Source organism: Prinia subflava, chromosome 15 (genome assembly GCF_021018805.1).
Source record: "Prinia subflava isolate CZ2003 ecotype Zambia chromosome 15, Cam_Psub_1.2, whole genome shotgun sequence".
Lineage (NCBI taxonomy): Eukaryota > Metazoa > Chordata > Aves > Passeriformes > Cisticolidae > Prinia > Prinia subflava.
In genome coordinates, this window is record NC_086261.1 from 5,903,111 (window position 1) to 5,926,325 (window position 23,215).

Consider the following 23,215-nt stretch of genomic DNA (forward strand, 5'->3'; position numbering starts at 1 on the left):
GGGGAAAGAAAATGGGAGAAACAGGATAGGCTTATGGACTAGACATCTTTCATCTGAACGGCAGTAAACCTGTTAGCATCCCACAGGTGAGGAAGGGTTTGTGGCACTCTGCTGATAACAGCACTGACAGCAGATGTTTAGTGCCAGGAAAATTCTTCACAGCCAACCTCATTTGAAGTGCTGCTTCCAAAAATCATCAGTTGTATTTGGGGCGATGCTGAAAATATTTAAAATGGTGTTTCAGGAAGCAAAAAAAAAAAAAAGAGATGGGTAGAAATTGCAGCTTACAAAGGCTGGCTTAAGTGACAATTTGTGTGTCAGGAAGCGACATTTATTTAGTTGGTTTGACGGGAAACAAATATATTTTACACCCACTCCTCTTGTATCAAAATTTAGTTGAAAAAATGAAGTTTGCTGCTGAAGAACTATCAAGTAATTTTCTCTTTCTGCTTTACTTTTTAAAGGGAGTGAAAAGGAGTTATGAGGTTTTCTCACAGTGGTAAGATACCTGAATCTTCTGAGCAGCTCGATTCGTACCCCAGGTGTCTTTCTGGTATTTGAATTACGTAGATGATAACAAGCAACAGCTAATTCTTGGCAGTTTAAGAAATAATTCTTCCTTTCCTAATTGCTTATCTTTTATTTTTGGATCTAGTAAGGTCATAATCCTACTGGTTTTTTCACTCATCCATAGAGACTCTCCAGCCACACAAAGATAAGGCTTCACAATGTGTGGTGCTGTGTCAGTTTTGTGGGCCCACAAAACAGTTAAGGGCAAGAAACACCTAGACCTAGAGCCAGAACTAGCGCTAGAACTAGAACCAGACTTAGACCCAGAACTAGCGCTAGAACTAGAACCAGACCTAGAGCCCGAACTAGTGCTAGAAACACCTAGACCTAGAGCCAGAACTAGCGCTAGAACTAGAACCAGACTTAGACCCAGAACCAGAGCAAGAGCTTAGACCGGAGCCACCCGGTTGGAGCCAAAACTCGGACTGGAGCTAGAACTAGATCTAGAACTAGAACCAGATCTAGAACTAGAAGAATGTAAAACATTCATACACCGATAAACAAAAGCAAAACCAAAAACCTAGGACTTGAGATTGCCAACTAGACCATAATTCCTAGCAATCCATGACAGGCCTAGGACTTTGAGGAATCTCCAACAACTGTGCAGGTCCTTAAACTGAGTCAGGCTTTGGCTGGAGCTCACCATGGAGGATCTAGACCCCCTCTTCAATTTATTGAGGTGGGGAGAGGAGCTGGATTTCTCCTGGTCACGTCAACGATGCTAAAGAAAAATCCTTCTCTGGAAATCACAACAAAAGCAACAAAACAAAAACTCCCCTAACAAACCACAGGGTTCGGCCCTTTTAGAAAGCAACAAACTGCAGTGAGAGCTCACGGATTTCCTGCTGACAGCAGATCTTTTGGTCAGCACACCCTCCTCCTGATATCCATCTTGCCACAAGACAGCCTTAGGTCTGGTTCACACTGGGGATTTGGAAGCCTGGCTGCAGATGTTAACAGATGTTTTCCTACTTTCCCCAGAGAGTGGGTGCCACTTGCACATCCATAATCCCCTATGAGCTGATCCCTGTAACAAGATGCCACGAGAATTTAATCTCACAGCTTCCAGGGGAGCTGCTTCACACAGAGAATTATTCCAGGCAACTCAAGATCACTGTCATTCCAGGGAGAAGGCTGGTGCTGACAGTTACAGGCTCAGTTAAACCAGGATTACAGTCTGATGCTGCTGAAAGGGGGATGTGCTGCAGACCCAGCAGGCAGTGTGCCTCATCCCTGCTCCCTGCTCTGTTGGGTGTTGGGATTTCTGGGACCTGCAGACAGATGTTTGACCAGGTGTGTGACTCCCAACAACTCCCTCTTCTGTAGCCCTTTGGGTGGTTCATGATTTACAGAAGGCACCCAGGAGCAGCAGCTCCAAATCCCAGGCATGGTGTGGGACGGGGAGAGTGCCTCACTTCTCCAGAGGCACTGCCAGGGTGAGGTGCTCCATGTGGGATGGACATGTGAGCAAAAGGTGACTCAGTGCCCTTCAGCCATCCTGGAGATGGGCTGCACACTCCAGAGGGATGTCTGCTGCTGAGGGCTGCACAGACATCCCCAGCTGATCTCACAGCAGCAATGACCACGAGGTGTTAGAGCAGCGTCCTACAAAGCCTCAGGTGGATTCCCTGCTTCTTCTGCCTGTGGAGGACTTCTAAGACATGGGTAAGTAGGTACTGATGGATAAGAAGCACTGTCACTGCACAGATATTTTTCCTTTGAGCAGGTCTGACTTATTTTCCTGCAATGACAAAATAAGTGCCATGTCTGACGATGGTTCAGCTGCACTGGGATACAGTGTAGAGGTTAAATCTAATTCCGTTTATTCCATATCCCGGTCACTTGCAATTCTGGATGGAGTGCTGCTACTTGGCAATCACTTTACTATCATCAATGAACCTCTGAACCCATCTGAGGCTGCAAGATTAGTCACTACCACCCCATGAGTTTATTTCATGCAACTGAAATGAAGAAAACCAGTCTAAGGACACCATTTGCAAATTACCTTTAAAACCAAACCAAACCAACAAACAAACAAACAAATAAACAAAAAAGGCTTGAATAATTTGTCCATTTCCTTCAGGCTGCACTTCAGCAGGTCAGCCAGGACAGACTGCGTGACTAGCCAGTGAAGCAGTGGGAGGCAAAGTCATAATCGGCTTTTGTGTTCTTTGCTTATTGTTATCCAAACTAAACAAAGATTTGTGGTTTACTGCTGTCCTTCCTTTCCCTGTTTTCTTTAGATTAACTACTGCACTGCAACGTTCTGTGTATTAGCAATATTGTAGAACCTGCTCAAGAGATAATCTTTGCACCCCAGCTTAATGAGTGCACCAACCTCGTTTAAAAGGAATCTGCTGCTTATCATAGGCTTAAATTACAAGCCTTTTGCAGCAGTAACACTGGTTTTTAATGTCTGCAAAAAGCCATAAATGTTTTAGAGGGTTATAGAAATAACAGGCTAGTGTAATGTGCTAACTAGGAATGTGTAAAGACTTGTCCAAGTATATCTGAAGCTCCTGCTTGCTCTACACCACTGGTCTTTAATTAGCAACAGGACATCTTTGCAGCCCTTGGACCACTTGTGATAGATGAGGCATTGCAGTTTTACTGCACTGCTGGTTGAGGTTATCTAGCAATAGTCACTGGAAGAATGATTAAATCTTGCAATTACCCTGTGCTCTCTTGTCTGACATCCAAGCTCAAACACTCTCTGATGGAGAGGTGATTGCTCCTTGGATTTATATCTTTGCTAGTAGCCTGGCTTTTTGGTTTTGAGATGTCAGAGATGGGCTCATGGAGCACAGATATCTTACCAGCTCTATTTTATTTCCTTCCTTACTGGACCCTGGTCTTTTCCAGAAGGTATATTTCTTCTGCAGCAAACCCTTGGGAATGTAGTTTGCCTCATTTTGTACACATTTCATTTCTCTCACAGAAACACTTATTTATTCCTGCATATCCAGCCTGTCTAAATCTGACGATTGAGCCAGCTTCAACTCCTTTGCTTATTTCTTCTCTGCACAATTTCTTGCAAATTTTCCCCTATTCTGAGAGCTAAAAATACATCTGGGTGCTGCCTGGAGGCCATCTGAGAGCACAAAGGAAGGGGCAGCCCGAGCTTCATATGCATTGCTAAGCAGTGCATGAAGAGCCTTCCCCACAAACAGGGTTGCTCCTGTATCAGGCATCCATAAATACAGAAATCTGCCATTCCCAGAAGCAATTGCATACAGAAACAGGCTCGCTCCTTCTATTGAGCCAGCACAGACTCTTCTACAGAAAGTGCAATTGCTACTGAGAGCTCCAACTTGTAATGACACCGAACAGGTGTAAACAGGAAGAAAACTCAGCAGGAGAAAAGCTCCACCAACTCTGAGCCCTGCAACCTGCAGAGCCTTCTCCTCCAGGAGCGTGTGTCAGGAATGAAACACAAGCTTCATCGGAGGGGAAACCAAATACTTTCTGCATTTTTCTCTCTCTGAATTTCCTCTCTATTTCTCAGAGTTGTGTTCTTCTAGCAAAGCTCTCGGGAGCTCTGGCTTTCACAGCCACCACTGCTAAGGGGGAGATGAAACCAAGATGTTGCTTCCTTGTTATCCAAGTGGGACTCTTTGTCCTACATACATGGAAAACATGACTTACTAGGTAAAATCTAAACCCCACAAATTAGTTCAGATCCCCAAAAGATGACTGTTCAGATAAAATGTTTATTACAGAAGGGCTGGTAAGCTCCCCTTGCTCTCATTTATTACTGTTGTGTTCAGAACAAACCACATGATGTCATTGAAGAACAGAGTTGCGAAATCCCGCATTCCAGACCAGGACCCAGGAATGATTCCCAAATTAGGCAAATGACATGTGAAATATCACTAAAGCATCTGAGGAGAAAAAGAAAATAAACCTACAAAAAAGCCAAACGAAAACAAGAAATCCTGAAGCCACTTGAAACAAATTATGCTCTCCAAAACTGTCGTGTTAATGGCTCTTCACCTCCAATATATTCACTCAAACTGTGGGAGGTGCTTCTTGGTTTGGAAGCCCTTTACACGTCTTTCCTCATCCTATGGAGAAGCACTGCTCTGCCAGAGGGATCTGCCAGAGGCTGGCAGCAGCTGGCAAACATCTCAGAACAGGCAGGGCCAGAAACAGGGTCAGTGTTTACAAATGATAACTCATGTGAGCAGAGCTCATACCAGTGCTTGGGAAATAGCCTGCACCACCAATCTGACCTCCTGCCCAGATGGAATTTTTCCTGATTTATTTATTTTTTTTCTGAACAGAAATAAACCAAGGCCCTGTGTTGGAAACTGGGAAACTGCACAAAAGTCAGCAATGAAATAAAGCCAGAACAATGCCCAATTCAGACAGTCTGGGGGGCCTTCTGCACAGTGTCCATGTCAAAATTTCCTCATCCCAAAGAACTTCCTGCAAAACACACAGGATGCTTTTATTACCGAGGGGGTGGCATTTGATACAGCATCCCAATTGGGCAGGGAGCCCAATGAACCAGGCATTATTTCACTGCCACCTCTCCAGAGGGCCATTGCCTGCAGGAATACACCTCTGTCATCTCCTGCACAGCTTAGTCACACATATAATACCAATCATACCCTGCTATGCCAGCCATGAAGTGCAGAGTTTAACAGGACAGAAATCAGCTTTCATCTTTCCCCTTTGTTTCACATCATTTCAATGCCAATGTGCCCCTCTCCCCATGTACCATTATTTAGCAGTGATGAAGCTCTTGCTAATACTGAACACTGGAAGCAAAAGTACTTTTGCTTTATGCTCCCTGTCTGGCTTGGCTGATGGCACCACTCACACACTCAGTGCCCCAGGATAGTTTGCAGAAACATGGCTGTGATTTTCTCGCATCTTACATCTTTAAAGATGTGAAAGATCTGTAAATACATTACCCTGGACGCAGAGCCCTGGTGATCAGCAAAAAGGCAAAAAGAACATAAATCTGATGTAGGAATTGTTGCTGTAGCAGCTGGGCCGTGCTGACCCAGCAGCTTGGGAGGTCTGTGCCCTGTCTGATGGCAGTGTGACCCCTGTGACTATTTTGCAGCTGGGCCGATGTTGTGTGTTGTAATTCAAAGTGGCCCCAGAATCACAGAAACAGAATTTTGTGGAGGGAACCCACTGTGATCATCGAAGCTCCTGGCTCTGCACAGTAGACCCCACCCTGTGCCCGAGAACATTGTCCAAATGCTGCTTGAGCGCTGTCAGGCTCGGTGCTGTGACCACTTCCCCGGGCAGCCCGTTCCAGTGCTGCCCACCCTGTGGGTGAAGAACCCTTCCCCAACATCCATCCCCAGCCTCCCCTGCCCCAGCTCCAGCGGTGCCCTCGGGTGCTGTCGCTGTCACACGGAGCAGAGATGGGAGCTGCCTCTCCTGGCGAGCCCGCAGCCCGCGGTGAGCTCTGCCCTCGCTCTCCTCTTCTCCAGGCTCAACAACCAAGTGCCCTCCGCCGCTCCTCAGCCCCTCCAGACCCCTCCCCACCATCGCAGCACCCTTGGATCCTCTCTAATAAGAGCTGCTGGTGCTGAGCGAGGGAGCAGCCCCGGCCCCGGCAGCGACGGGGCCCGAGGCAGCGGCGAGGCCGCGGGGAGCTCCGGAGAGGGAGGCAGGAGAGGCAGCGAAGGCCCCGGCGCTGCCCGGCCCCGGCGCTGCCCGGCCCCGGCGCTGCCCGGCCCCGGCGCTGCCCGGCCCCGGCGCTGCCCGGCCCCGGCGCTGCCCGGCCCCGGCGCTGCCCGGCCCCGGGAGGCGGCGCCTCTCGGGGGGGGGCGGGGGCCGGGCCGGGCCGGCCGGCGCTGCCTTCCGGGGCTCGGCGCGGCGCGGCTGCAGCCGGGGCACCGGAGCGGGCAGGATGCGCTCCGCCGCCGCCCCGCTGCCGCTGCTGGCGGCCTCGCTGCTGCTGCCGCTGCTGCTGCCCGCCGCGCCCGCCGCCCGCGGCAGCCTGGAGCCGCCGGCGGGCAACGCCAGCCGCCCGCCCGCCGCGCCGGGGCCCGGCAACCACAGCGGGGCCCGCCTCAGCCCCGTGCCCGCCGTGCTCCGCGACCTGTCCGCGCTCAAAGCCGCCGTCATCGGGGCCTGCGCGCTCACGGCCGCGCTCATCGCCTGCCTCCTGCTCCGCGTCTTCAGGTGGGGACCGCCCGCGGCAGCCCGGGACGCGGCGGGGCAGGGGGGACACCCGCGATCGGGGGCACGGGCCGAGGCGCCGGAGAGGGGGAAGCCGCTCCTGTTTTATTATCTTATTATTGATGTACATAATATGTATATTACATATAATCATATATTGTATAACCTGCTATGATGTGCTCAGAGCCCGGCCTCAAGCACGGCGTGTGTGGCTGGCCCTGCATCCCCGGGGGAGCCGTGCGGGGCTGCCGGCCTGGCGAGCCCGCGCCTCCCTCCGCCCCTGCAGGAAATCGCGGCGGCAGCAGCCGCGCTCCCAGGGGCATTTCCCAGCCTGGCACACCCGCTGCGTGCGGCCACGGTGGGCGCTGGGGGCTGGATGCGCTTCCAGGGGCATTTCCCAGCCCGGTACACCCGCTGCGTGCGGCCACGGTGGGCCCTGGGGCTGGATGCGCTCCCAGGGGCATTTCCCAGCCCGGTACACCCGCTGCGTGCGGCCACGGTGGGCTCTGGGGGCTGGATGCGCTCCCAGGGGCATTTCCCAGCCTGGCACACCCGCTCCTGGGGCCACGGTGGGCGCTGGGGACTGCAGTGGGCACCGAGCGGAGGCGGGAGGCTCCGGTGGAACATCTGGGAATACGGCGGTGGCTCACTGGGATGGGTGCCCAAGGAGCCAGGGGCTGCCTGGCCATGGGGACGCACAAAGGCCAGCCGGAGATCCAGCCCAGGTGGCGAAGTGTCACAGCTCCGTGTCCGGCTGCGGGCAAAGAGACGGGAACAGCTGGCGCTCGCCTGGGAGGAGGCGAGGCCGTGGCTCCGGTGACAGGAGCAGTTAAACAAGTGGAGTCGGCAGATTCTTCCTTGTTCTGCCTCCAGACAGCTCCTTTGTGCATGGCTGAATGCTCTGCTTCCCCTACTTTGAACTAATTCCGTGTGGGAAGGGCAGCGTTCACGGCGGTAGTATTCCAAAGTGTGGCCTATAAACCGAAATGATCAGGGCTGATGCTTTCTGAAGAAAATGACATTTAACTGTATTCTGCTGAAGTGTGTGCAGCAGCTGGCAAAGGCAATGCAAATAAATGTGCTCATAAAGTGATGTGGTTTGGGAGAGCCCAATAAAGTGTTGAAGAGGGTTTTTTTTTAATCAATATGTCTGCTTTGCAGCTGTATAAAGTTGTCACGGACAAACAGCAGAATTGGTAGAGGTTATATGAGCTAGAATTAGGAAGTCTATAACTAAAGCTTTTCATTCTGCACTAAGTTTCTACTCCTAGTTCTGTGTGATCTTGGAGAGTTTCTTTTCTTTGCCAGTGTTTCTTCTGAGTATAAAGCAATATCTTGCGTCAAGGAGACCTGGCTGAATGTTGGTAGCCAAAGAAGGCAAACTGATAACCTTTAAGGGCCTTCCCTATACCATTATCAGCAAAAACACGTCCAAGTTAAAGTCACTTTGGGAAAGACGGATTTATTCTTCCATACCAAAGTCATCATTATGCAGCTGATCAGAGTTAATGCAGCATTAAAGATATATTAAAATAAACACCCTCTGAGATGCCTTGTATATCTTTGGTAGAACCTGCTGGCAAAGTGGAAAATGAAGCTATTTGCTTCTGAGTATGTTTCTTTATCCGACAGAGCACTTGTTTGTAAACAGTTATCCCAGTTGCAAACGAGACAAGAATACCAACAGGTATGTTTGTACAGCGTCACATTTGTAGCTGACAACACAGATCAGTGGAGATCCTGTTGCAGAAGAGATAAGGGATTTACCCTCAATAAATGTAAAGCTTTTCTCCATCAGAATACAAGCTTTGTTCACACTTAGTCAAAAACATTACGATTTTTTTTCCTGAAGAGTCATGGATTCTTATTAAAGAGATTTTGCTGAAATCCAATCTTTGATTAAACTTTCACTGTGAAATTGTTCTGTGTTGCTGGAAGTAAATTATCCTTTTATATGGGCTGTAGAGATGAAATAAACCAGTGATTGGCTAGATACTCATCACAGGCATCAGATTAATAGTTTATACATTTTATTTTTTATATACATCTGATTTTTACATATTTATCTGTTGATATTATTTTCCTTTTTTGTTTGAGTAGGAATAGATATATTTCTCCAGCTTTCAGCTCAGTTCTTAAGGCAACACCCAGAGATTCCTCTTCATTCCTTTTGGAAATGTTAGGCTCTGAATTCATCTGATGGTTGTGTGGTTGAGAATGTGGTATCACCCAAAGTGGTCTGAATTTCCTTTCTCTGTGGCTGCTGGGGTCTGTGAAGGCCAGCCAAGACTTTACTATTTGTCTGCATGTGGCAAGGTCTAATTTGCTCTAGTATTTATTTATTTATTCTTTTTTGCAAGGTCAGTCTGGGTTTACTTTCATTCCTACACCCGTGGGCTCTGCATGCTCCCAACCCAAAACCATTTCCACAACAAACCAAATTCCATGTTATTCTCAGTCAAATGGTTGGATAGCTTGCATTACCAAGAAACAGAGTGTCTTGCAACAGATTGTGGGTGGCTAAACTCATTCTTTGATCTTTGGATTCTTTGATATTTTGGATTTTGCCTTTCTACCTCTGTGTTCTGCCCTGTTTCTCTCCCCTGGTGCAGCTCAGTTCATTCCATTGCAGTGCAATTCTTGGGACCAGCTCACAGGAAACACAATTTTTCAGATGTGGCCAGCTGTGCTGGTAGACCATGTGCCTTCTAGGGAAACCCAATCAGTTACTTTTGCTCCAATGGGTCAGCTGAGAGCAACCTGAAGCTTTAGTTGCAGAAAACTCTGCTCTGTAATTGTTTGCCTCATGTCTTGACTTGCCTTTGAACAAATAGAATCCTGGCTGAAAAGGCTGCTGTATATCCACAGTTTTAGAGAAAAGCTACCTGCTTATTTTCCATCTCATTGCTTTGTTGGTTTTCTTCTTGTTCAGTGTTGATTTCTTCCCCAAATACCACTTTAAGCTTGGTTTTCCAGTAATAGCAAAACTGGTATCTTATGATCATATGCTTGAACCTTTCTCCTCAGTCTCATTTATACAAGACCCTTTGTTCTATGAGCTGGACAGTTGCTCCAGGCCATCCAAGGCTTAACTCCAGAGAGTTTTACTGATTTAAAATTAATTGTATTATAACCAGTTATAGTACTCCAGCAAAGACAAGGCTTATGCTAGCAACAGGAAAAAAAACAACTCGGATTAAAATATGTTAAATAGAGAAGAAAAAAAAGAAACAAAAATCAACCAAACATTCAACCCGCAAACTGGTATCTCTGACCTATGTTGAAAGCCATGGGCAGGCAGCATCATGGAATCATAGAATCATGGTTTGGGTTCAAAGGGACCTCAAAGGTCACCTCTTTTCAACCCCCCTGCTTGATCAGGGACACTTTCCACTAGACCAGGTTGTTCCAAGCCCCTTCCAACCTGGCCTTGAACACTTCCAGGGGTGGGGCAGCCACAGATTTTCTTGGCAGCCTGTGCCAGGGCCTCACCACCACCTTCACAGTAAAGAATTTCTTCCTAACATCTAATTAAAACCTGTTGTCTTTTAGTTGGAAAGCATTCCTCCTTGTCCTGTCACTACATGCCTCATCTCCAGAAAACACAGGAGGACTTGGCTTAGTGCTTCATCTTTGTTGTATACAGCACCATCCAGAGAGCAGAGATACCCAGAGAGATCAACAGTAATGAAATACTGCTGATCTAATTCATCAGCTGGTAGGAAGCCTGGAGTTTCCTGAGGTTTATAGTTCCATAATTTTTTTTTAACTGTTAAGGGAGTTCATTAACAGGAAATAAACTGTTCCTAATTCCATTCTGAATATAACATTATTGCAGTTCTAGGAGGGACTGGATTAATCAGACTTCCATTAGACACCCTGCTTAGAAGGGATAAGGGGTTTTTTTTGAGTTGTTTGGTTTTTTTTCTTTCCAGGGGATGGTCTCCTCCCTCTACATCTCTTAGCAGGAGGTAAGAAATGCGGAGACCTCTCTCTCTGGGTCAGGAAAAGAATAATCTTTGAATGTCAGGGTTGTGGACTAAAATAGATTAGAGGAGTAAATAATACAATGAAGCAGTGAGTTGATTCGAGCACTTACCCACCACATGATGCCTCAGAAAGGAGGATGAAGTGCTGCATATGACTGGGGCTTGATCAGAATCGCCCCCAGCCAAAGGACAGACACAAAGTCAGCGTTCTGCCCTCTGTGTGCTGTCCTTCCCTGCTGTGTGGAGAGGGATGTATGCCTGATTTTGGGTGAACCAGGCAGACTCTGGTGTGGTGTGTGGTGCCTCAGCACTGGCTCTGCAGTGAAAGGTTAATGTCCCTACCCCCAGTTAACCTGGGTTTTCTTTCCTCCTCATAATTCTGGGCAAGACCTGTAGCATTACCTCCTAATTACAGGGGGTGGCTGAATCAGCAGAAACAACGTGATTTTTTTCAAGTGGAAGATGGTTTTCTGTGCTAAACTAACCAGAACCACTTCTACCCTGGCTAAACCACGTAGGGAATGCATTGTCATTGTGCAAGGGCCACAGTCTGGCCACAGCTTCCAGCATGCTTCTTGTTTGCTTTTGAAAAAAACCCACAAAATAAGTGTGGCTGGAAAGGAAATGCTCTGTTTGCCCATGAGGTCTGATGTGTCCTGATCCTGTCCAGGAGGTCTCCAAAGTTCATGAAACATTTGTACTCTGTAGTTCCTGCCCTGTGCTGCTCTGCTGACTCTGCTGCCTGGTCCCACCTGCTGAATAAAGTGCTTTTCCTTTTTGTGCTGTCATTGCTTGATGGTTACAGGGATCCCACTGAGGTTCAGGAGTTTTATGTGAAACAGTTTCCTGACAGGCAGCTTAATTCAGTGTACATTCAGGGAAACTCCCAAGGCTTTCCTGCAAAGTTAGCTCGGGTAATTCTTCTGGTATTTATGAAGCCTGGGGGAGTTGTGCAAATGAGCAAATGAGAAAATGGACTGCTAGAAAGCAGATTAATGGCAAATTAGCTAGATAATCTGGGGTGGAATGGATTGAGGAAGAGGTGGCAAGGAAAGACCTTTTTGCCTTATCAATGGCAAACAACTGGTTGTAGCAGCTTAGCCAAAAACCAGCAGCAAAATGAGCTTCCTCCCTATCCTAGATGAGCACCATCATTAAGTGAGGTTTGGGGATTAATAGGTCACTGTACAGTGAGTTCTGCTCCAGGTCCTCTTGAAAGTGTAGCCCAAATAGACTAATTAATGGCTAGAGGCTAAAGGATTCTAGTTTCCCATTTCTAAAAATATCTGTTCTGCAGTAATTTCTTCAGCCACTCCATTATTAACAATTTTAAGATGAACTCTGTGGAATAAGTGATGTTTTCTAATAAAGGGAGTGAGGGAGGAGGGATCTCAGTAATATGAGCCTGATATTTGGGTAGGATCTTAAATGGAACCCATGGCAGCCCCCTGTAGCCAGTATGTCAGTGCAGAGTGGTAAGGCTGTGCTTGCTTAGTTCTGACAGGTTAGTCTTGGTCTATGTTTAGGCTTCCCAGCATGAGTAAATATTTCTTGTAAAAACAGTGTTTTACTTGCAAGAGGAGTCCTCCCTGCATCACTTTCCTACTAGTGTTTAGCAGGGAAGCAGAGTAACAGAGAAGTGGTTTCAAAAGGATTTTCAAGTGTTTGGGTTAAGAGTCCTGCTGTACTGGATATAAAATTGCTTGTTTCAACAACAGCAGTGAAAGAACAAACCACACCGTGCTCTGCGTGACACAGCAGCACAGATAGCTCTAAAGATTAGACCAGGAGGTGACTTTCTCCTCACTCCTGATGCAACTTCAGCCTTCAGAGCAGCAAACTGCTTCATCCCAAGGGCTAGGACCTGTTTGTTCAGCCTTGGACTACTGCCCAAAAGCAGTGCTTGGCAGAGGTACTGAGATTTTCACATCAGAGCCTGGTCACTGATTTAAATTTCCTTAACTTTAAGCTTCGAAGGGACCACTGTGGTGAAGATGCACACCCCCAGCTGGAGTCCCAGTGTCTCTGCAGTGCTCACAGCCCTGTTCCTGTAACTCTTTTAAAGATTTCTTGAGGCAAAAGCTGTGCTTTTGAATCTGGCACACCTCGCATGATGTGCCAGAGCAAGGCTTCTTGAGAGTGAAAATGCACCTGGGACGTGCTGGCTGCTCAGAACAGTAGCTGTGACTACCAAAAATCTGCTGGGCTGCTTACCTTTGCTGCACCAGCTCCCTTGTCAGGCTTGGCAGGTAGCAGTTTTGTTTGCTAAAAGGTGTAGGGGAACGTTCTGCATTTTTTTAACCAAAACCATCCACTTTTCTCCCTGAAGGCTGACCGAGTACACATCAACACGTTCTTGAATGTATAATCACAAAAATGCATTCATGCGTGAGCAGTGTGACCTTCCTAGTATGCATGAAAACAGTAGGTGAAATGAAAAAAAAAGGACCCATGCAATTGAAGCTGGAGGCAGAGAATAAGTTGAAAAGCCACACACCAAGTGTTTGTTAATTGAAAGTAAGTGCTGGAAAATAGATCTCTCAAAACTGTGGGACGTGCAGGTGTGTGAACATCTCCATTTCCAGAGGAAGGCAAGGCTGGTGTCTGTGGGAGGAGAGGTGGTGGGTACAGTTAGCTTTGAACAAGTTGATTGTTTTTCATAGCACCTACACAGATGGAGCCTGAAACTGCTCAGATGAGACTCAGGGTTGTTGCTGTGGGAGTCCTGAGCTTGGCCTGACTGCAAGGAAAGCAAGCAGGCAATTTGTACCCAGACAGCATCACCTGCTTGCTCCTAATCCTGCCTAGAACATCCCCGTGGCTCAGCAGGGCTTAACCTGGGCTTTCTCATCTGAACATGTTCACTAAACCAGTGGCTACTTCAGCTGATTAAGCCCATGTCTCACTTATTGAGTGTGGCAGCAGGAGCACGTGGTGAGCCTGGCCTGGGTGCCAGAGCATCTCTGGTTTGTCAGCAGGGGAAGCACTGACATCGATCAGGATTGCAGCTGACGAGAAACTGCTCCACACACAGGCACCAACAGTGGCCTTGGAAAGGCAGCAGGAGGGGATGGGATGGAGGCTGGTTCTGCAATGTTCCTGTTGGGGGGTCTGAATCCAGCAGAGTGGAAACAGCTTCAGCCCCTCCAGGGAATACTGTGTAAGGTCAATCTTTCCCACCTCTGTGTTTCAGGTCTGGCAAGAGGATTAAGAAGACCAGGAAGTACGACATAATCACCACCCCGGCCGAGCGGGTGGAGATGGCTCCTCTGAACGAAGAGGATGATGAGGATGAAGATTCAACAGTGTTTGATGTGAAATACAGGTACTGCTGCCATCCATCCACTTACACTTGCTCACTGAGCTGTTGTTAGTGAAGACAGCTCTTTTATTTCTCTGCTGGGCTAACTTGGCAGGAATGAGGCAGTCACAGTCTCCCTCTTTGCCCAAGCATTATTCCTTTCCTTTACACTCCTCGGCCTATTCCCAGCACACACAGCTCTGTCCTCCCCTGCTCCTGCAATGACCCTGTCACCACCCCAGGCTGTCTGCACTCCTCTTTCCCCTGCAGAGCAGTACAACGGGATACACGTGTCCCAAAGAGCTGACAGGGTTTGACACACTGAACTTCCCCTCTCGGGCAGCTGCTGGCAGTCCTTCCTGTGTGCTCACCCTGGATGGAGGGCTGTGGATCAAGGGTCGTGCATCCAGGGCTGCTTTCCCAGGCACTGCTGTTGCTGTGAGCCCGGGAGGAAAATCAGAATGAATCTCCACAAGATTTGTACCAGAGTGCTCCTGTGTTGGTCTGTGACACAGAGAGGACTGTGGGGCCTCACTGATGCTGCTAGCAGTTACGCCTTAGCAACAAACTTTCCTTAAATATGTCTGTCTTTTTGAGATGGAAGTGGTGTGACAACCCAAAACTTCTGCTGCCTATTCTGGGCCTGAAGATTTATGGCAACAACTCAGCACATAAAGATGCTGCTTGTTGATTTATGGCATCAGAGTATCTGCATCCCTTATTTTTATTTGCATCAACTATTTGAGTTGTGTTCTAATCCAAATAAGGCCTACTCTAAAATCTGTCCTACTTTGGCTGAAAAAAGCTCTCCTAATTATAAAAATGCAGATCCTGACAACTTCTAACTGGAGATTTTACAGGCTTTACTCGTATTGTCCATCTCCTAACTTTGGAAAAGGGGGAACACCACATCTGCTCTGAGCACATGTATGCCAACATCTGAACCACACATCACTATGTTCCACTGGTTGTTTCCCAAATCACTGCATTAGTTCTCTCTAAAAATGAGGAAATAGTTGGGAGCCGTGAAACAATGAAGGGCGTGAGTCAAGCCTTTATGTGTAAACAATTAGTTCTTGGTTTAGAAGACTCCTATCAGAACTTACCTGACTTTTGCTGTTCCCTGTAGCTGCCCTGTGTTTGCTCTAATAATTCCAGCTTGTGCAGTTTGTACGTTGTGATTGAGCTTTGTTAAACCCCGAGTGTCGCCTGTTTTAACAGCCACCGTGTGCCACCCTTTTCCTTTTAACTCTGTGCTTTCTCTGTGAACTTCTGGAAATGGGATCTGAGGAGTTTTTCCCCAAAGAGTGAGAACAGAAGAATCTCAATCATTGTGCTTCAGGACAAGATGTCTAATAGTGAAATAGTGAGTGAACAAAGAGAGCTTGCTGGAGACCATTTGTCTCTCGAGAGCTGTGTTCGTGTTATCTGACGTTGCTTCCCTGGAGCAGGAACTCTGCCACTGTCACTGAAGCTCCTGGCTCATCCTGGGTCCCTGTTCTTGGCCAGCCAGTCCTCTTTTCAGCTGTGGGAATTCCTCCTTTCTGCCACAGTGCAACAGCTATTAAATTGCACATTTTCTGCAGTCCTTGCTGTTTCAGGCAGACTTTTGTTTAGCTCAGACAGAGCTACTCAGTCTTGATGGGAAGATCATCTTACAGACAGCCCCTTAGCAGTGCTGATTTTGGGAAAGCTTCTTTGAGGATACATTTGCTGTAGAAGGTGTTAAGCTTTCTGGTTCCTTTGTGCAGCTTGGAGAGTATGTCCCAGACAGTTCACAAATCCTGTCACTGGTAAAGAGACTCCTTTGCAAATTGCAGAGTTTGACCATTGACAACCCCATTAAACTAGTCAGGACTTCTTTCATAGGTGCTTGTGTTCAGATGAGAAGAGAGGGAAGAATCTCAGAAAGGGCAGCTCAGACTTTCCCACAGGGAGTCAGGGAACAAACTTCTAACAAGTCTTCTCTTGGGCTATCTGCCCCAGTCCTCCCCTGCTGCCCAAGCTGGTATTCATGGTGTGGGAGCTGAGCTGGTTTATTTGAAATCCCCTCCCATTGCTGAAAGATCCGTGCTGGCACTTGCATCTGTATTTGGGGGAGAAATTGAGATTCTGTGCTCTCTCCCCGTGTAATGCAAACAGCTCTCTAATTAAAAGGCAGTTGGTGTGGAGCAGCAACAGGGGAGAAGCAACATTTACCTCTCCAATTGGTTCTCATGTAGTTAATTTTCTTTCCTTTAATGCTTTGTCCTTGTGCGGATTTGTTTCCAGTCTTACATGAGGCATCAAAGAACAGCAGACAGTGTAAATTGGGCTGTTGGATGAAGGTCGTTGCTATTTTATTCCATTTTTTTTCAGGAGGCTTTAAGGTTTTAGGCTCCCAGTAGATCCCCCCCTGGCTTCCCTTGGGCAGTGGAGCAACAAGAAATACCCATCTTCCTCCAGTAAGGCAGACTAATGAGACCACTTCAAAATCTTCCCCAAACACAGTCCTTTGTGTGGATGCAAAGCCACCCGCTGCTGCCTCTGTGGAATGTGTGCTGGATCAGATCCCCTCTTTGCAACCTCATTCCAGGAGCAGGGAAGCAGCTCTGTCAATCACCTCTAATCCTGCCGGCACAATTTCTGTGTGGAAAGAGGTAGAAAGTACAAAACAAAGATTGTCACAGATTAAAAGCGCCGGATCGCTTGGACACTGACACCTCCTTAAAAAGCTTATTAGAAACCACTGTTTTAATGTGTGTTTCTGTATGTGTTTGCTCTGGTGTTGAGGGAGGCTTTTGATAAAAAGTTCAGGAATTGTTCTGAAATTATTGCAGAGCTACACAAAGAAAGCAAATGGAGCAATGGAAGGAGTGTTTATTTCTTTATCACCAATTCAGTCTGTGCTGAAGGCCAAAAAGCATTCTTGTCCAGTTGATTCCTGGACCATAGGAACTATATTGGTCATCATTTCCCAGATATCAGATGTTTTTTCAAGTTTTATGATGGGATTTGCTGCACATCTTCAAAAACGAGTTAGTGGAAAGCTAAATCCCATCCTCCATATGTGGTTTTTCTCATCTCACAAATAGAGTTTGATTTGAAGATTTCCCTCTCCTCTTTGCTCCTTTAACACTTTATTTCAGGAAGGCAAGGGGAATTTGCACGGGTTCTGTGATCTCTGTGATGGAGCTAAGCCATTGATTCATCAGGCATTTGGCACTCAGGGGTACTTGAGCAGAGAGCAGTGAAGTAAAGTAGGTTACAGACAAATGTCCTCAACAAACTGGTGTCCATCCCCCACCACAGAGCACTCTGCTTGTTTTGTGTATTAAGAGAAAAGAGATTAAAACAGCTGCAAAAAGAACCAGTTTCTAAAAAGGTAAATAAAATTGTTAGCTTGTTAAGCTTATTAACTCTAGTGAAGCTCATTGGGGGATTTCTTGTCAGCTTCAATAGGAAACTGAAAACAAGTTCTGAATAAATTCTGCGGTGCCTTGCACATGAAAGGCATTGAAAGCACTTCAGTAATCTGGGATATCAGCAGTGACTCCTCTCCCTGCTGACTTGCAGCTGTTGGAGGCAGCGAGTTCTGAGTTCTGCTCCTGCTTCGCTTGCTGAGCCCAGCTGGGGAAATTTCACAACTGGCCAGGGCGGTACGTGCCATGTGACAGCCCAGAGCTGGGGAAAGAACTTGGAATTTAAATGCTCGTCTTGATGTCAGGCTCCTAAATAAATACTGATAGAAAGTTTTTCTTGGGGCAGATTGAAGCCTCTGTCCTTCCTGTCGGCTGAGCAAAATTCCTCAGTTTGTTTTCCCTGTGGATTGTCATTTGTCCTGTAACAGCAGCAGCACCAGCAGAACGCAGGAGCAGTTCAGGAATGCATCTTCCAAAGTGCTCTTGAAAGGAGAAAGATTTATGTGTAAGGAGCAGTGGCAGGCTGAGGGAAGAGGACAGGAATATTTATTCAAGCATTCTGAGTCTAAAGGGCTTTTGAGAGCTTGCAGGATGTTTTCGAGGAAAGATGCACCACATGTAAGGGCTGGATTCTGGATTCATCCCCTTTTCAGGCACTGATAGCACTGAACTGTAGAGAAACATCTTCAGCACACTTGCAGGGCTCAGCCTTTGATGTACTCGAGTTTTGGGAGTCTCTGTAAAATATGGGTTACACTATTGGTGCTTTCTCTAGGACTGCCTCCTTTCCAGATCCTGACTGCATGTGCAGGTCTGAATGGAGCGTGGAATTGTTCTGTCTGTTACTGTGTGGTGTTCACTCTCAAGGGAGCAGCTCTAATGGATTTTTTTTCCAGTGAAAGCTGCAGGCAATTCTGGATGATGCCAGGTGAATTGTAGGGGTTTATAGCGGCTTATTTTTTTTTCCCCAGCAGGCAGCAGTGACAAGTTGTGTGTAAATGGAGGGGTATCATTTATCCTCATCTGAAGGGGGTGCAAATCACCAACACAGGCAGCAGCTCACTATAAATACAACAAATTGCCAAAGCTTTGGTGCTGCTGTTAAGGATTTCCCATAGGCCCACAGCAGGGGAGAAAAAGAGATAGTCAAAAAGCAATTTTTGCTGAGTTTTGAAGGCCAGTTCTTTCCTGATGCTACTATGACAGTTTTTGCAGAGCACACCGTGTCCTGCTGCTCTGGCAGTCCTGTGGGAGGGCTCTCAACCCCTTCCTGAAGTGTAACAAGTTCTTATTAAGATATTTTGAACTCTGAAGCTGTTAAGGCAGTAGAGTGTCAGGAGGAGCATCCATAACAAGGAGGATGGTCCATGTGTGTTGATGGGTGAGGAGTGCACTGGTGTGTAAAAGCTCTGAGGTGCAGAATGTGGTTTCATGTGCCTCCTTGTGCACATTCCCTTCTCTGCTCTGCACAGTGACTGGCCACAGGATCTTCCAGCATCTGGCCTTTGTCTCATCTGACTCTGCTTTTGTCTTCTCTTGGTATCTCTTCTCCTGGCATGGCACTAACATCCCATCTCTGCCACCAGCTACACTAACTGCTGGATTGGTGGCAATCCCAGTGAATGATGCTGCCTTTTCCTTTGTGGCCATTGGGATTTTTTTTTTCCACTTTGCGCGTGGTTCTCCTCTCTGCCTGTGAGTAATTTGAATTGCAAATCTCCAGCTGTACTAATTCTTCTGCTTTCCAGGTAAAGCAGCTCCGTGGAGCGTCGGTGCCCTGCGAGACGTCATTCTGCTGTCGAGGGACCTGCTGAACCCATAACTGTGAAAGGGGAGGAGGCTTTCATCTCTGCAGCATTACAACCAAACCAAGCCTCACCTCCTCCAGGTGCTGTTTGTACAGCGGGCTGTGGATCTTCTGACTAAAACAGCACCATTTGGTTCCCTGGTGTCCTGACTCCTGCGTTGGAATGACCAGAGTTCCTCTTTGCAAACTGTGCTCTCGCTTTAGGAGAGCTGCAGTGTCACCAAAGCATGACAGGGTGCAGCTCCTTACAGTCTAAATAAGTTTTGCAGAAGGAGAAAGACAAAGAAGATTAAACTGAGCTGCCCCAAGGACTTATTTTCTGAAATCCTGATTCAACACTTCAGTCGCTGTTAAACTTCGGTCATTGTTAAACAGATCATGTGTTTAAAAAAAATCAAGAAGTGTTTTTGGGCCTTACAGAGGTGACTTAGGACTAAAGGTGGTAAAAATGTAAGCCAAGCTGAAATGCCACACTATGTTTGGTGTAGGGTTTTGGGTGGGAAGGGGTTGGGAGGTTGGCTTATGTAGGAAAATTGTCTTGCTACTGATTTTTTTTAAAACAATAATTGCACTAAGTTTTCATGATGACACTCTCATTGTCCCAAGGAGCTCTGATCAGATCAACTTCAGTAAGTGAGACCACAGGGAAATAGGAAGAATCAGGCATGCTCTAAACTACAACAATCTTGGATTAAAGAAGATATATTTTTGTAATTTTCTGCCCTTCCACTGGTAGTAAAACCAGTGTTTTGTACTGTTCTGTGCTGACTGTAACTTGTCTACAATTCATTACCTTTTTCTAAGCAAAGTAAGTCCTCATGTGGAATGATTGGATTGCAGAGAGAACATGTCTTGTTTTTCATGGAAGCTGCATGTGAGTGATCTTATTCTCTGTCAAACTGGAAGTTTTCCCTTACTACCTGCTTGACAAAGCTCATTTAACTCAAGGACTCATTTTTAGCCGTTGCTCCCTGCTGTGCTTTGTGCTGCAGAGGTCAGAGCTGTGGGGTGACACTGTGGGAATGAGGTTGCTGCATCTGGAAAGGTCAGGTTTGGGAGACCACAGGCATCCAGGCCAGCGCTAGAAAGGGCAAACCTAACTAGGTTAGTTGCTTTGCTTTGTGGTTTTCCTTTAGAGTAACCACAGATGAAGTTCAGACTTTACTGTTTACTGCACTCCTTAACACGTTCTATTTCGGGTTTTTAAGCTGGCTGGAACCTTGCTTTTCTTGGGGAACACATATTTTCCAATTGTTTTAGGATTGTCTCACTGTTTGCTTGACCCTCTCCCAGCCTTTCAGTTGCAATCCCTCAAGGAGACTGCAGTTTCTGGCAAAGCACCAACAGGCTGCCACATTTGGGACTTCTCTTTTTTTTTTAAAGCCCTATTGAGATTTGAGGTTTGTTGAGAAGCCAAATTGCTTTGTCATGGTGCCACGGCCGGCGCCAGTTCTGTGTGGTTCCCCTTGGCCTTTCAGTGAGTACAAGGAGGTGAAGGGGAATTTGTTTTTCCTTTCCAGCAGCCTTGTGCATTCATCCCAGCAGCTGCCATACCCCAGCTTGCTCTCCCTAGCCATGACTCAGCAAAGGCTTTGCAGACAGCAAACTCAGCCCAGATGGAAAAATCCCAGAGCAGACTGTTGTGTTAATATTAGTCATCAAGGCAATATAAAATGCCCTGTTATTTTCATTCATGGAATAGTTTGAGTCATTCTGTGCCACTGTTACCAAGCAATATTTGACATGTCAGCTGTGAGGTGAGGATGGGCTGGGCAGGTTGTTCTGGCTGGTGGGAGCCATAGGGAGCAGAGAGTGGAGCAGTGCTGCAGGTTGAGGTGAGGTCTGCAGCTCGTTCTCCAGCTCTGTAAAACAGGTTTCAGGCTCTAGGCTGGATGCTCCAGAAGGAAATGCTGAGTTTCTTCAGGGCTGCAAGACTTTGAAGGCTGGGAATTGAACTTCTTGGGCAGACCAAGGTGTTTTGAAGTCAGAGAAGTGGCAATGCTGAGAGGAGAGAGGGAGGTTAAAAGCTTCTGTTGACATTTGTGGAAGGAGGGGGCAATGTGGTGGCTGCCCTGTCTGTGCAGGCACCATGGCAACGTGTTCGTGCCCACTCTCCTGCCACGCTCATTAAACTGAGCATCAGGCACTCAGAGTGGGGGACAGGGAGTGAAACCATCTCTTTTCTCAAAAGAAAGGCAAGACCAAGTTGTGTAGGAGAGAGATGAGAAGAAAAGATGCATGAAGGGCACTTCTCCCTTCTGAGGGCAAGTCAGTTCCTAAATCAGTTTTTCCAGCAGCTTCAGGTCACTGAGTTAGCCTGGCAAAGGCCTTCTGCTCCCCTTGCTTGTAGCTTAAAAATACAAAAAAATCCCACTATTTTCACAACATGACCAAATCTCAATGGTGGACAGGGACCAGATATTTAAGATGTTGATGATGGAGGTGCTCAACAGCAGCTGGGATTTCCTGGCTCCTTGGGGAAGTCCCAAACTGTGTGCCACAAGCTAAAAAGTGCTTATAGGGAAGCAGCAGCTGCTTGGTGGAAGTAAAAGGTCAACCTGACCTCTGAGTTGCTCAAGGTCATGAAAATAATCTGAATGCTCCGTCTGATACTCAGTTGCTGTTGCAAATGTGAGGCAATGTTTACCTCTACAAAACTTGCTGTATGTGATTTAAAGTGTCTGGTTAAATATTCTATAGCTATATTTAGTTAAGATTTTAAGAGCACTTGATGTGACTCATCTAATAGTATATATATATATGAATATTTTTTTAAATGTAGAAATCAGTCTAAAACATAGCTTTAATAATTTGAACTGTTTGGTTCAGGTAGTTCTAGGAGTTCATCAGAGAAGAAATAGCCATTAACCACTACATGAGTTTTTTACCTTCATGTTCTGTGTATCTTACACTGCAGATTTAATCTGATTGTTACTGTAACGTGTCTTAGTATCTGCTGCTATTTTGTGTTGCGTAGTCAAACTTGCTTTGTTCAAGAGCATTTTAAAAGGCATATTTTTTGTTACAGAAAATGAAAACAGAAATGTTATTACAGCTGTCTGCCTGTAGCTCACTTACTGCTTACAGAATCCACCGACTCCTGGCTGAGGCAAGCAGAGTATGTGAGTCAGAGGCTTTTCCCTTTCTGCATGGAGGGAAAACCCTGCTCAGAATTGCAGCTGCTTTACTCCAGCCACAGCCCTGTCACCAGAGGTTACACTTGGGAAGCCAGAAATCAGTGTGCCATGCTTACCTGCAGAACTAAGTACACAGATAGCTTTGTATTTGCATTTTCCCCCCTTTTGTACCCTGGAAGCTGCAGAGATGACTGCAAACACTTGTTTAGCACACTGACTTTGTGATCCCCTAGTGTTTATCTTAAGGCCAAACTTACTTGTAAGGGTCTACAGGCACTAATGAAGCTTGAACACATAGACACTAATTAACTCAAACATTTTGTTTGTAACTGTTCCCTCTAATTCCATTCCATGTACGTGTTATAATCTCTGCAGGGTGGTGGGCTGTGGTTTTTGTTAAAGATTTTTCCTTGCTAGATGAGTTTCTGCCGCTGCAGTTTGTGTGTGAGGAGGTGTCAGGACCATGTGTTCAGTTTTGTGCAATTGCTTTGAAGTTTTTTTTAAAGAATTTGTCATTGTGACCAAAGTTTCTTCCTAAGGAAAAATTGGTTGCATTTGAATGGACTTCATGTGTTTCAGTAGAAACTGCCATCATTAAACATGTTCTTGAAATCCCTGTGCTGTGTGTTATGTTTAAGGCAGAAATGGGAAAGAGGTGTTGTTTTTTGGAGTTAGGACGATGTCAGAGCACCTGTGTGCTCCATTATTAGAGGGCTGCAAGTCCCTTTGTCCTGTGACTCTGAACCAGAGCCTGACAAGGGGCAAAATTGGTTTTAGCAGCATGGTAGAGGAATATGTTTAATTGCACAAGGTCCCCATCAACCATCAGGAAGCTGGGTTTACTTCTGGGATCAAAAGGCAAA

The 23,215-nt window shown here is 46.7% G+C and overlaps 1 protein-coding gene across 1 annotated transcript; it reads left to right on the forward strand.

Annotated features, from left to right (window-relative positions):
* The first annotated feature begins 6,349 nt into the window (after positions 1-6,349).
* FAM174B (family with sequence similarity 174 member B) lies at positions 6,350-22,964 on the forward strand. Its single transcript, XM_063412283.1, has 3 exons — positions 6,350-6,720; positions 13,900-14,031; positions 19,157-22,964. The coding sequence occupies exons 1-3, from the start codon at positions 6,446-6,448 to the stop codon at positions 19,158-19,160; spliced, it is 411 nt and encodes a 136-aa protein (XP_063268353.1). The 5' UTR covers positions 6,350-6,445; the 3' UTR covers positions 19,161-22,964.
* The last annotated feature ends 251 nt before the right edge of the window (positions 22,965-23,215 follow it).

Excerpts from the sequence above, each read along its gene's own strand:
- FAM174B (XM_063412283.1), top strand. The coding sequence starts at position 6,446 with ATGCGCTCCGCCGCCGCCCCGCTGCCGCTGCTGGCGGCCTCGCTGCTG. Across the intron at positions 6,721-13,899 it reads CTCCTGCTCCGCGTCTTCAG|GTCTGGCAAGAGGATTAAGA; the intron begins GTGGGGACCGCC and ends TCTGTGTTTCAG.